This window comes from Lissotriton helveticus, chromosome 12 (assembly GCF_964261635.1).
Source record: "Lissotriton helveticus chromosome 12, aLisHel1.1, whole genome shotgun sequence".
NCBI lineage: Eukaryota > Metazoa > Chordata > Amphibia > Caudata > Salamandridae > Lissotriton > Lissotriton helveticus.
The window spans coordinates 77,668,918-77,682,439 of NC_136073.1; the positions used below are offsets into that span (position 1 = coordinate 77,668,918).

At 51.6% G+C, this 13,522-nt stretch overlaps 1 protein-coding gene across 8 annotated transcripts in view; it reads left to right on the forward strand.

The window, feature by feature from the left end:
- The window catches only part of CHD3 (chromodomain helicase DNA binding protein 3), a 1,139,027-nt gene that overhangs the window by 737,433 nt on the left and 388,072 nt on the right, over positions 1-13,522 (forward strand). For all 8 annotated transcript variants that reach the window (XM_078670235.1, XM_078670239.1, XM_078670240.1 and 5 more), the window contains exon 23: positions 3,285-3,534. In XM_078670235.1, the coding sequence (XP_078526361.1) occupies positions 3,285-3,534 (250 nt within the window). The remainder of the gene's footprint in view (positions 1-3,284; positions 3,535-13,522) is intronic.

A 13,522-nucleotide genomic window follows, 5' to 3' on the forward strand; every position in this document is an offset into this window, starting at 1 on the left:
GCACAACCTCCCTGGTGCTGCGCACGACCAACTGCTGACGCAGCCCCGCCCACTCCGTGGAACGCCCGCACTGCGGTGAAATATTTGCCACGGGTTAATATTAATAAGGTAGAGCAATTTGCGAACCCCTAGGAATCGCTGTCTGAAACTCATTGAGTTTCATACATTGTAAATTGCGATTACCTAATTTCAATTCTCAGGGATTCACAATTAGGTATTTGCGATTTACAACTTTGATGCATTTAGCACTAGGGAACCCAGGGAATAGGTACACCAGGGGTCTCCCATAGGAGTCCACTTAAACTGTGACTACAGGCCTTCCATTGCAGCCTGTGTGAGTTGGTGCTTGCACCTCTCATAACAGACATACGTTTCCTTATATCTGAGGTCACTGCACTTAAAACCTGTAAGTCACCCATATTCACCCCTAGTCCTGAGGGCAGGGTCCTTGGTTGTAAATGTTCGGGTGCCCCTGCATGAGCAGGAAACCCCCATACAGACCCTGGAATTGATTCTCCAGGCTTTGTAAGTGTGGTCAGCAATTTTAAAACATGGTGGACATCAGTCAATACGAGAGGTTTAACTATATAGTGGCTACACTGAAACCGGTCATGTTTGGTATCAAACATGTTGGAATCATACCCCAACACTGATTCCAATGTTGGCAGTATGATCCCATGTACTGGGAGGCTCCCTTGGGGTACCCTCTGTACTCCCGGTAACAGCCTTTCAGGGTCTGACAGCAAGCTAGTGTTGCTTCAAACCACAGGCATGATTCTTCTGTCCTGCTGCTGAGCCAAGCTCAATCAGGGGAAGGTTGAACAAAGATTTTCCTGTTGCAGGGAGGTATGCCCACCTCCAGACTGGACTTAGTGTGTTGGCTGGGGTGGGGCGCTTGGCAGCGCCATCAGACTGCTTTAAAGGAAACATTTGGTGCCCTCCTTGCATACTCCAGTTTGAGCTGGTTCAGGGAGCCCCTGGCTCCCGCTCTGGTGTAAAACTGGACAAAAGACATGGGACTATCCTCCCCTCTGTCCAGCCCCTCCTCTTGGAAGGACCTCCGAGCAGTTCCAACCCATTCCCTTGGGTACGTAAGGGCTTACCTGTGGGTGGATCTGCAGATTCGTCATGGGACAAGACTCAAGCCTGTAATCACATAACTCTTTGACCATCTGGACACCTGCACTTCGCTTGACTTCACCTGTAACCGAGAACGGAGACTGGACCAAGGAAGACTCGTGCAGAAAGGCACCGCAACAAAGCTGGCCAGTCTGCTGCTCTTGATGTCCCACTGGCTTACCAAGGCTCAGCAACATAGGTGGTGGTCATGCAACTCCCTTGAGGCTTAACCTGTCCTCTCTCCAATTTTGAGGCCAGTATCCCTCTTCGGAACTGCTGGGACCGAACCCCTGTGCACCACGTCGACTTGCCATTGCCAGGGCCGGACTGGCTACCGGGCTTTTCTTAATAAACTATGCCAAACAAATGTTTTAAAAAGTGGGCTTTAAAGCTATTTGTTTTGTATTGTTCATTTGGAAGCTCCTGCAGCCCCCAGCAACAAAATGGTCCCCTCTGCAGTTAACCTGGACCCCACTCGGCCACCGCAGCAAAAACCGCCCAGTAGCCAGTCCGGCCCTGGCAGTTGCCAAGACATGTTGGCTCTGCACTCCAGAGGTCTTCAGGCTACAAGAAGCTACAGCCTCCAGCATCTCTTCCTGCGAAGTACAGCGTTCTAACCGCATTCCCTGCACCATGGGCCTTCCTTCTTAGTGAGCTGCTCGAGGTCCTCATGTGACTCCTGTGCCTTTGGCCTGTGGGTCTTCTCCTGCTTCAGTGGGCTGCCCTGCTTGCTTTGGGGTCTGCTCTGATTCTCCTGCTTGTGGGGAATCAGTTGGACCTTGCTGGTCCCTACATTGCTCCTTCTTTGTTCTCCACACCAGTTGCAGCTACCAAGGCTTGCTGGTGCTCCCGTCGGACACCAAGCGCCTAGTCACTGACAACTGACATGGGACAACTCGTGCACGTCTCCTGGTTTTCCTCAGCATCGTCTGGTCCTTACAGCTGCAGCGACAAGGTCACAGTCAACACTTCTGAACTATCCGACATCGGTGGGCATTGCTCTTCCATGCCTCATGGTCACTCCTGAGTGGCATAGACTCTGTCCCCTCTGCTTGTGATTCTTCACTTCCAGAATCCACCTTTAGATTCCCTAGGACTCCTTCACCTTCTTCTCCAGAGGCACTTTTCTCCAAGACTTCCATTGTCATATACAGAGGTTCCTGACGTCTCTTCATCCCCTATGCACATAGCTTCCCTGGTGTAGGCGACCTACTCTCCATGGCATCCACGGGTGGGGTGACTCTCTGACCTTATGCCGTCCAATGGAATTCTTTGGGGTCCTCTGGGAAGGGTTGCAAAACTACATCTGTGACTTCTCCATGACTTCCATTGGGCACGCGGCTGTGTTCCCAATCTTCACGCAGCCTCCGTGGGTACTTACCTTGGGCGGTTCCTTCTGTCCCCAGCTTGTCTTTTGGTCCAAATACCCTCCTCTTTTGCAGTTCGCATTCCACTTTCTCAATATATGATTTGGTCTTCCCCTGGAGACCACTGTATTTTGTGCTACTTACCTTATTGCGATTGAAGTGTTGTTGGGTATTGTGTTGATATCTCAGGGTAAGAGATATATCAATGTGTTAGTCAGTGTTGTGTAATAAATAGAAGTATTGCTAAAAAAACACTATGTGGTTCCCTTTCATTTAACGTACACTACATAATTAAACTGGTAAAACAAGTTGCTTAACACTCTTTCACGATGAGCCTGAAGGCTGCTCTCTACAGATACCACTTTCTATGGTTATCAATGACCACTAAAATCAACATAAGTGTTGCCTGGATTACTGCAATATGCATCACTTAAATAAGTGTGCACCATATACTAAGCCAGCCTCCTACAATTACTACAATCCAACATTAGTTTTTGTTCTCTATGTGATGTGTGTGTGGAGTGTCTATGTATGTTTCACCATAGGTTCCCTTGTCCCTTTTGTCAGAAACTTGCAAGTTTATAGTGCTCCTACAATTTCCAATGCCCCTAGTTTAGTTAGGTCTCCATAGTTTGAGTTATGTGTTACATGTGGAATGTTTTTGCTTTCACTCAAGAGTACATCTTACATCAATTTCCTTACATATAAGTAGCCGATTTAGCTGTACAGAATTATATCCTGTTCAGTCATACCAGTTTTAACAAATTCCTCCAATCTTACTTTGTGTTTTTATTATAGGCCTTTAGTAGAGCTCACCGCATTGGTCAAGCCAATAAGGTGATGATCTATCGTTTTGTCACTCGTGCCTCTGTGGAAGAGCGAATCACTCAAGTGGCCAAGAGGAAGATGATGCTGACTCACCTAGTTGTGCGACCTGGACTAGGCTCCAAAGCAGGCAGCATGTCCAAGCAGGAGCTGGATGACATCTTGAAGTTTGGCACAGAGGAACTCTTTAAGGATGAAATTGAAGGTATCCGGTTACAGGGAGGTAAGTAGAAAGAGCAGCAGTTTATGTTGTTTGAAATTGCTAACCAGCTTCAGATTATTCAGTTTTAAGAGCCTAGATGATCTGGTTGGCCTCAGGAAGTAATATTTAGGCGAATGGGGAACACCATGAGCTATTGGCCCGATTTTGTCAGTACTGGAAATGTTCGCTTAAAGGACTTTGCTTTACTTATGCTAACAGCATAGTTCTAGTTTTCTGCTGTAATGCTCCCCTCTCTGTCCCAGTAGTGCAGAGCAACAAACTGTCCTTAATCAGTCCTGTATCTGAAAGAGACACGTTAGTATTAGATTCCTTACCTTAGAATATCCCCGGGCGTCAGACTGGATCCGGAAAATTTTGCGTAGCAGTACCCTTGCGCGTCGGTAGGCGTCGTCTCCGGCTCCGCGTCCGTCGTCGGCATCGTGGGTGCCGTGATGACGTCGTCGGAGTACTTAGACGCCGCCTCCGCGTGCTGACGTCAGTTCTTCTTTTTTCCGCGCCAGCAAGCGCAGATCTGGAAAAAGCAGTAACCCTAGTCAATTTTTGACTAACTTTTTGATCCTTTTTGATTCCTGTTTCGAAGTCTCTCGACTCCGACTCGGTGCCTTAGGGATACCCGGCTTCAAGCATTGTGACGATTGCGACCGGCTGATGTCGGTCACGGATCCTCACCGCTTCTGTTTGTCGTGTTTGGGCGTCGACCACGACGACAAGGCCTGCTCCGACTGTCGGGCCCTCTCTTCGAAAGCCAGGCGGGAGCGGTCCCATAGGCGCCTCGAACTCCGACAGTCGGTCCCGCGCCGTGAGAGGTCCCGATCCCACGGGAGGTCGAGGGACAGGTCGCGGGCCCGGAGCCACCACAGCTCCGAGAGTAGGCCTCACTCTTCCGGGTCGAGGTCGTCAGGTAAGAGGCACAAGAAGTCCAAGCGGCGTCATCGCTCCTCGGACTCCCCCCGACGCTCGCACGATGCGGCCGGGGGTTCGGGTGACACCACCCACGCGGCTCCGTCGGAGTCGCGGGCGCCGCGTTCGGCTCCACACCCTCCGGTCCCTGGGCTGAACGAGACGCAGGAGGAGATCGAGCGCTTCCTCATGGCCATGAGGAAACTCTCTCCTCCGACGGGCTCCGCGGCGCCTCCGGGCCCAGCGGACCCGTCTGGGAGCCCTAGCGGGTCGGCGGCTCCGACGCCGTCGGGTGCTTCGGCCCCGACGCCCACGGCGCCTTCGGGCCCGGTGCCGCAGGTCCCCGTTATCCCGACGCCGCCGGCGCCTTCGGGTCCGGCGCCGCAGGACGCCGCTGGCCCCCCTTCGGGATCTGGTTCGTCGCCGGTGGATCTGACGACCTCCCCGGCGTCGGACCCTCAGGTGTCGCCTCCGGCGCCGGCTCCGGGCGGCGCCGGCCCCGGTCCTGTCTCCATTCCTGTTCAGCCGTCGGGACGGCCCCGATGGGCGCCGCTCCAGACCTCGTTTGGTGAATTTCACTTTTATGAACAGGCCCCATTAATTGAGAGCCCTGAATTTCAGGAAATGGGTGAGGAGGAGGATTGGGAGGGGTCTGAGGACCCTCTGACCAGGGAGTGTCAGTCTCAGGAGGACTGGACAGGAGACCTTGGGGATGCCAGTGGCCTGGACACCTCTCCAGACACTGGTTTTGTCTCCCCTCCTACCGTGGCTTCGGAGGAGGGGGCAACTTATAGTGTGGTGCTGATGAGGGCTGCCAAGGCCTTGGGCCTTGAGCTCCCCGTCGCGGCCGTGAGGACTAACCTCCTCACTGAGGTCCTTAAACCGCAGTCAAGCTCGGCCGAGCCTCTGCTGCCCTTTAATGAGGCCTTGACGGACGTTCTTTTGGGCACTTGGTCCAGGCCCGCTACGGGTTCGCCCGTAGATAGGAACGTGGCCAGACGCCACCGCCCAGCCCCGGGCGACCCATGTTTCCTGTCCACCCACCCCACCCCCGAGAGCCTGGTCATCCAGGCCTCCAATTCCCAGACCGCATTCCCGTCGGCCCCGCCGGATCGGGAATCCAAGAGGTATGACCAGTATGGGAAGAAGATCTTCTCATCCCTGAGCCTAGGCCTGCGGTCTTCCAACACCGCCTGCCTCTTGGGACGTTACACCCACTCGGTGTGGGATAAGGTCGCGGAAGTGCTGCCAGAGTGTTGGAGGTACGGGCCAAACTCGGCCAAGCCCTTGTGGAGGGCCGGGATGCAGCAAAGTACTCTATTAGGTGTGGGCTGGATACCACCGACTCGCTAGGCAGAGCGATGGCCACGACGGTGGCGGTCAGACGCCACGCCTGGCTGAGGTCCGCCAACTTCTCGGCAGATGTCCAGAACACGCTTATGGACATGCCGTTCGATGGCCGTCGCCTCTTTGGCGACAAGGCAGACCATGCGCTTGAGCGTTTTAAGGACTCCAGGGCTACGGCCAATTCCTTAGGCCTCTCGGGCCAACGCCAGCAACCGGCTGCCTATCACTCCTTTCATGGCCACGGAAGGGGTGCGCCCACACGCGCCGCCAGCCACGCACCGCCGGGCAATACCCAACGCGGTGGCGGCCGTGGGAACCGCCGTCCGGGCGGTTGGGGGCAACGGCGAGGTCAGTCCACACCTTCCCCCGCAGCATCCGCCTCAAAACCCTCCTAGTCCGTGCTTTCAGGCCCATGTGACGCCAGTTGGAGGCAGGGTTCGCCATCACCACCTCCACTGGCGCACTTTCACGTCAGACAGGTGGGTGCTGCAAATCGTCCGAAGGGGCTACTCCCTCCCCTTCGAGGCGACTCCTCCAGCCATGCCACCGCAGAACCACCGTGTATCGGGGGATCACTTGCGACTTCTGCAGGAGGAAGTTGCGGCCCTCTTGGCCAAGGGGGCCATCGAGCGCGTTCCTGGGCCAGAAGTAGGGTGTGGTTGCTACTCCCACTACTTTCTGGTACCCAAGAAGGGCAAAGGGGGCCTACGCCCTATCTTGGACCTACGGAACGTCAACGGCTTCCTCCGGAAGGAGAAGTTCAAGACTCTGACACTGGCTCAGGTCCTTGCTGCCCTGGACCCAGGAGACTGGATGGTAGCGTTGGACTTGCAGGACGCTTATTTTCATATCCCCGTCCTGCCTGCCCACCGGCACTACCTGCGGTTCATGGTGGGCCACGAGCACTTCCAATTTACCGTGCTCCTCTTCGGCCTTACCAGCGCCCCACGGGTGTTCACGAAAGTGATGGCGGTGGTCGCAGCTCATCTGCGCCGGTTAGGGGTGTCAGTCTTCCCCAACCTCGACGACTGGTTGTTGAAGGCGGGCTCGCCCCAGACAGTCGTCAGCCACCTTCAGACGACGGCAGACCTCCTGCACCAGCTGGGGTTCACCATCAATGTGCCGAAGTCACACCTGTGTCCCTCTTAGAAGCTCCTCTTCATCGGAGCGGTTCTGGACTCGGCGCGGTTTCGGGTTCATCCACCCGAACTGTGGGTCCGGGATATTCAGGCTCTGATTCCCATCTTTCAACCGTTATCCCGGGTTTCGGTCAGGTTGACGCTGCGGCTTCTGGGGCTGATGGCCTCCTGCATCCTACTGGTGCATCACGCCAGGTGGCGGATGCGGGCTCTGCAGTGGGACCTGAAGTTTCAGTGGGCCCAGCATCAGGGCAACCTATCCGACCACGTCCTGATCTCGGAGGGCACTGCGAGACAGCTGCAGTGGTGGCTTACGGACCGCGATTGGGTCAGCGGCAGATCCCTCTCCCTTCCCCAACCGGAGCACGTAGTTGTGACGGACGCGTCCCTCCAGGGCTGGGGAGGCCACTTGGGAGAGGCGGAGATCAGAGGCCTCTGGTCTCCGGCGGAGACCTGGCTCCACATCAATTTGTTGGAGCTCAGGGCGATTCGTCTAGCACTGAAGGCATTCCTCCCCTCTGTCCGGGGAAGTGTAGTGCAGGTTTTCACGGACAACACCACCGCCATGTGGTACTGCAACAAACAAGGCGGGGTGGGGTCGTGGATCCTTTGTCAAGAGGCTCTTCGCCTTTGTCAATGGCTGGAACACCAGGGCGTGACCCTGGTGGCTCAACACCTGGCGGGTTCTCTGAACGCCAGGGCGGACGAGCTCAGCCGTCGGTGCATGATGGATCACGAATGGCGTCTGAACTCGGACGTCGCGCAAGGCCTCTTTCAGCGATGGGGAGAGCCTTGGTTAGATCTATTCGCCACCGAAGAGAACGCGCAATGTCATCTGTTCTGCGCGTTGGAATTTCCAAGGCGGCACTCGCTCGGAGATGCTTTTCGTCGCGAGTGGAGTTGCGGTCTATTGTACGCCTTTCCGCCTATACCACTTCTACCCAGAGTGCTGAAGAAGATCAAGCGCGACCGGGCCCAAGTCATCCTTGTGGCTCCGGACTGGGCGAGAAGGTACTGGTATCCAGAGCTACTCAGTCTGTCAGTCGATCCCCCGGTTCGTCTGCCTCTTCAGGAGGACCTTCTGTCGCAGCAGCAGGGGACGGTCCTCCACCCGAACCTGTCCAGTCTCCACCTCCATGCTTGGAGATTGAGCGGCTACAGTTGAGGCCATTTGACTTGCCTCCTGAAGTCTGTAACATCATTCTGGCAGCCAGGCGTCCCTCCACGAAGTCGGTATACGCCTGCAGGTACAATAGATTTGTGGCATGGTGCACAGCAACGACTGTGGATCCTCTTTCTGCCCCTCTTTCTGAGGTTCTTCTCTTTCTTCTTTCTCTTGCCCGGCAGGGCTCTGCTCTGGGCACTATCAAGGGCTACCTTTCTGCCCTTTCAGCCTTTCTCAGGCTACCTGATCAGCCTTCTTTGTTCAAGTCCCCTATTGTTAACAGATTTCTTAAGGGCATCACTCACACGTTTCCTCCTGTTCCGTTTGTGATGCCTCAGTGGGACTTGAACCTGGTTTTGACGTTCCTGATGTGCGCTCCCTTTGAGCCACTTCACAACTGTCCTGTTCGCTTTCTGACTTTGAAGACTGCTTTCCTGGTTGCCATCACCTCTGCCAGGAGAGTGAGTGAGCTCCAGGCTCTATCTTCTAAACCTCCTTTCCTCTCTGTCCATCCGGACAAGGTTGTTCTGAGGACTCGTCCTTCTTTCCTGCCCAAGGTTGTCACGGCCTTTCACATCGGGCAGTCTATCACCTTGCCAACCTTCTTCCCGCCACCGCATCCCTCTAAAGAGGAAGAGCTGCTCCACCGTCTGGACCCAAAACGTGCGCTCTCATTTTATCTGGATCGCACACGCCAGTTCCGGGTGGATGACCAACTCTTTGTTGGTTACGTGGGCGCTAAGAAGGGGAAAGCGGTACACAAGAGGACCCTCTCCCGGTGGATCATCTTGTGTATCCAGGCATGCTACTCCTTGGCTAGGAAGGAGCCCCCCTGCTGGATTGCGGGCTCATTCCACCCGAGCCACGGCTACTACCACTGCCCTGGGCAGGGGTGTGCCCTTACAAGACATCTGTCAGGCAGCTACGTGGGCATCGCTGCACACGTTTGCTAGACACTACTGCCTGGACAGCCAAGTCCGGAGGGATGGCTTCTTTGGCCGTTCCGTCCTCCAGGACTTTCTGGTGTGATTATTGGTTCGCAGACCCTCCACCGGGGTTGGTATTGCTGGGGTATCTATTCTAAGGTAAGGAATCTAATACTAACGTGTCTCTTTCAGATGCACAAGTTACTACTTGTGTAACGATATATCTGTAAGAGACATTAGTTAGTATTAGATTCCTTACCGACCCACCCATCCTCCCCGTTCTGCGAACCAATATCTAGGGTTAGGTTTGTCCCCTTCAGGGCCCTAGTTTCAATGGCACCAGTGTTGGTTTTTTGACATGGCTCTGCGTTTCTGCCGCGGAAAAGCTGTGTCTAAGAACTGACGTCAGCACGCGGAGGCGGCGTCTAAGTACTCCGACGACGTCATCACGGCGCCCACGACGCCGACGACGGACGCGGAGCCGCAGACGACGCCTACTGACGCGCAAGGGTACTGCTACGCAATATTTTCCGGATCCAATCTGACGCCTGGGGATATTCTAAGGTAAGGAATCTAATACTAACTAATGTCTCTTACAGATATATCGTTACACAAGTAGTAACTTGTGCATTAATACCTTTTTACAAAGTATTCAAAATACAAATGTTCATTTGCCTCCTGAGAAAACAGTCCTAAGTCAAACAGTGTTGCCTCTTAAGTTCGGAAGCAGAACTGCCTGCTTCTAAGTTAGTTGATTGTGATCATTTTTAGACCGTAGGCCTATTCAGCCTTAAACCTACTTACAAAGCATATGTTATGTTATGTTAATTTAATTTCTTAAGCGCAACAGTTACCCGACGTTATCCTGGCGCTAGCTACTGCCTTCCGATCAGCGAGGTATGTGATGACCTATGTAGCAAAAAGCCAGGTTTTCAGTCCATTCCTAAATGTCATCAGCTCAGTGGCATTCCTAAGATGGAAAGGAAGCTCATTCCATGCTCTTGCGGCACATGTGATTAAGCTTCTACCACCCCAGTTGACTTTTTTAGCTGGTTGTATAACCACCCCTTTGGCTCCAGAGGTTGTACCATTAAAAATGCCATTTCAGGTGGTGCGGGCCTATTCCTTGAAGGGCCTTTAAAATCGTACACAGGGATTTAAATTAAATCTGTCGTTTGACTGGGAGCCAGTGCAGCCTTTTTATTTCTTTTGTGACAGAAACAAACTTCGGTGTCCTGGTCAGCAGTCTGGCTGCCGCATTTTTCACGAGTTGGTGCTTGTTTAAGTGTTTCCTTTGGATATTTAAGTCGAGGCTGTTACAATAGTCCACACATAACAGGATTAGAAATGATATCACTATCCTTTGACTGTCTGCTGGTAAGACATTAATTTCCTAATCATTCTAAGGAGGTGGAAACTAGCAGAGGCAACCACATTTACCTGGTCCCCAAAGGTAAGTTTATTGTCGACTACGACCCCCAGGTTTTTTGCTTTCCTAGTTGGCTGAGGAAGAGTCCCTAGTTCTTCTGGCCACTGGTCTGGCGTCCCAAAGTTGGCATTATTGCCAAAAATGAGGACCTCCATTTTGCTGGAGTTTAACCTAAGACAGTTCATGGTCATCCACATCCTGACCGCTTTCATGCAATCATGGAACCTTTTCCCTTTCTCGGCCTCCTGTCCAGGTCGTAGAGACACGACTATTTGCCTGTCATCGGGGTACGATGTCAACTGAAATCTCTAGGATCTGATCAAAGCCGCCAAAGGCGCCACATTGGCATTAAAAACGTGTGGGACTAAGGGAGGAACCCTGTGGTACTCCACACGGAAGGGAGAAAGGTTTAGATCGGGCTTTGTCTAAGTCCACAGTTTGAATTCTTTCTGTAAGAAAAGATTTCAGGAGGTTCCAGGCATTGCTTTGCACCCCATAGGCCGACAAACGGTCCATCAGAACATCATAGTGGACCGAGTCGAAGGCCGCGGAGAGGTCCAGCATGATTAGTGCTGCGTTACCTACTTGGTTCAGGGATTCTCTTAGTTCTTCTGTGGATTTTATAAGGGCCAACTCTAATGTGTCCTGCCCTAAATCCGTATTGAGTGGGGTCTAGTATGTTATTTGCTTGGAGGAACATACTGAGTTGAGTATTCATGTTTTTTCAACCAATTTTGCTGGCAAAGGGAGACAAGCGATTGGCGGGTAATTATTAGGATCCATGGGGTCAAGATTTTGTTTTTTAAGCAGTGGGAGAATGGACCCAGTTTTCCATCTCTTGGGGAAATGCCCAGACTCGAACATGGCATTGAATAAGGGGGTGAGTGCAGAGCCAATGAGCTCAGGAACTTGTTTAATCGCGGAAGCTGGGCAGGGATCATAGGGGGATCCCGATCTGATGGAGGTTAGGAGATTTATAGTATCACGTTTCTCCAGTGGTGGGAATTTGTCTAGAGTCAGTCGTGAATCAGTTGTATAGCTGGCCAACGTAGCTGGCTCATCAGCTTCTTCTAACTGGGAGAGTCTGTAAACGGCTTCCACCTTCTGTAAAAAGAAGACAGCGATTTCCTCACATAATTCTGGACTGCTCTGTGTTTTTGGATTACAGTCCTGATGAGTGCTTTGGTTGAGGATTTCGCCTGTATGATTTGATCTGTGAAAAAAACCCTTTTAGTATTGAACAGTAGCTTTTTGTAAAGAGTAAGGCTCTATTTGTAGGATTCTTTTTCTGCATCATTATAGCCTCTCCTCCAGTTGCGTTCTAAGCGCTTACAAGCAAGTTTTTGCTTCCTCAGTTCTTCGGAATACCAGGGGGCTGAAGGTTGGGAATGCTTGGGGACCCATATTTTCACTGGGGCTAGTTTGTTGCATGCTGTATCTATCCACTCTGTGTAGCAGGTTGTGGCTTCTTCCACTTCAGCGGGAAGAGAACAGGCCGTTACCCTGAGAAAATCTTCTAGCTCCAAGCTCTATATGTAGCATACATCTCTAAGCAGCCAAATTGGAATTGTCTTTGACACTTAAAGACAACATGTATTCGCTGAAATTGCGCCCTAATTGTGAGTCATGCGTGGCACACCATCTTCCCTATGCAAATGTACATTCTCTAGGAGATACCTTTGCTTCCAGAAAATGATGTGAATTGGAACGAGATTATCATCCACACTGCAGATTCCTGATATGGGCCCTTGATTAGTGTTTTAGGGCTTTCCAATATTTTTTAAACTTACATGACGTGTTTATGCCCTTCCATTTTCTTCTTTCTTCAGCTCTGATAGTTAATGCGGCAATGCTAGAGCTTTAAGCTATGGATATTCTGTCACCATATACATGCAGCGAATGATCCACATAACTTCTGTGGCCCACCTTGGCCATTGATCCCCACTTCACTCTAGCCTTCTTCATTATAAATTATTACCTCTCTCTGCAGAAGTTCATAATGCTCTCTTTCTGTCAGCTGTAAATAATTACAGGCTGTGTTCATTGGACCTACAGCACTGCTTCCATGTAACCATTTTGCAAGAACACAGGATGTTCCTCCATCTTACTGGTGAGCAACTAATTCTACTAGTGGATTACACAATCATTAATTTTCAGTGCTATGTCTTGCATCTTTACCATAATCCCATCTTTGGTGATGGCCATTCTATATCACTGCAGTCCATACCTAGTCCATTCCCTCATCCTGGCATTATCAAGCGATAAGACAATTATCGGCCTAGCCCCGATCTGCAGGACCATATATAATCTCTGATTCTAACCAAATCATCCTTGGTGCCAGCTTGGAGGATACAATTCATTTGAATAGTCCTAGACTCCAGACAGTTAAAGACCTAATGTATTTATTTCAGATTGTTTTGTAAAATACCAAATAACATCTTACAATAACATTGCAGCTTTGAGCACCTCTAGAGAAGATACCTGCTATTAGCCAGGAAGCAGTTCACTTACTGGGCACGCTTTTTTAACGCCTAATGGCTCAGAGTCATTTGCAACTGCTGCTTTCTGGCATGCTAGTGGATCCCTATTCGATTATCTACATCCATTCTCTGCAGATACATCTGGCAAGCACTGGTATCAACTGATGGCTGCCCACTCCAGGACAATTGCCATCTGTTCTTACAATGTTGGAATTCTTCTTCTGCCTGCTGCCAAATGCGGCTCCTGGTCACTGCCAGATTCTAAGAGATCTGATAGAGACTTGTAGCCACAGATTCATTACCATAGAGTAATCCCAAGGTGTCAGACTGAATCCCTAAATGTTTGAGCAGTATCCCTGTGTGCAGGTAAGTGGCATTGTTACTCTCCACGTTGGCGTCATCCACTCTGGAAGTGAATTGTGCTGTGCCTATATAGGTGCCACCCTAGTGCGCTGACGTCAGTTCTTTTCTTTCCATTCCAGATCCAGCGAGAGCTTCCACCAGTCTATTTTTTACAGAGTTTTCCTCGTCTTTTTGTCAAAACGTTTTTCTATATTACACCTCCTAGTGTGTTAGGAATGTCCCCTAAGAAACCAACAGGC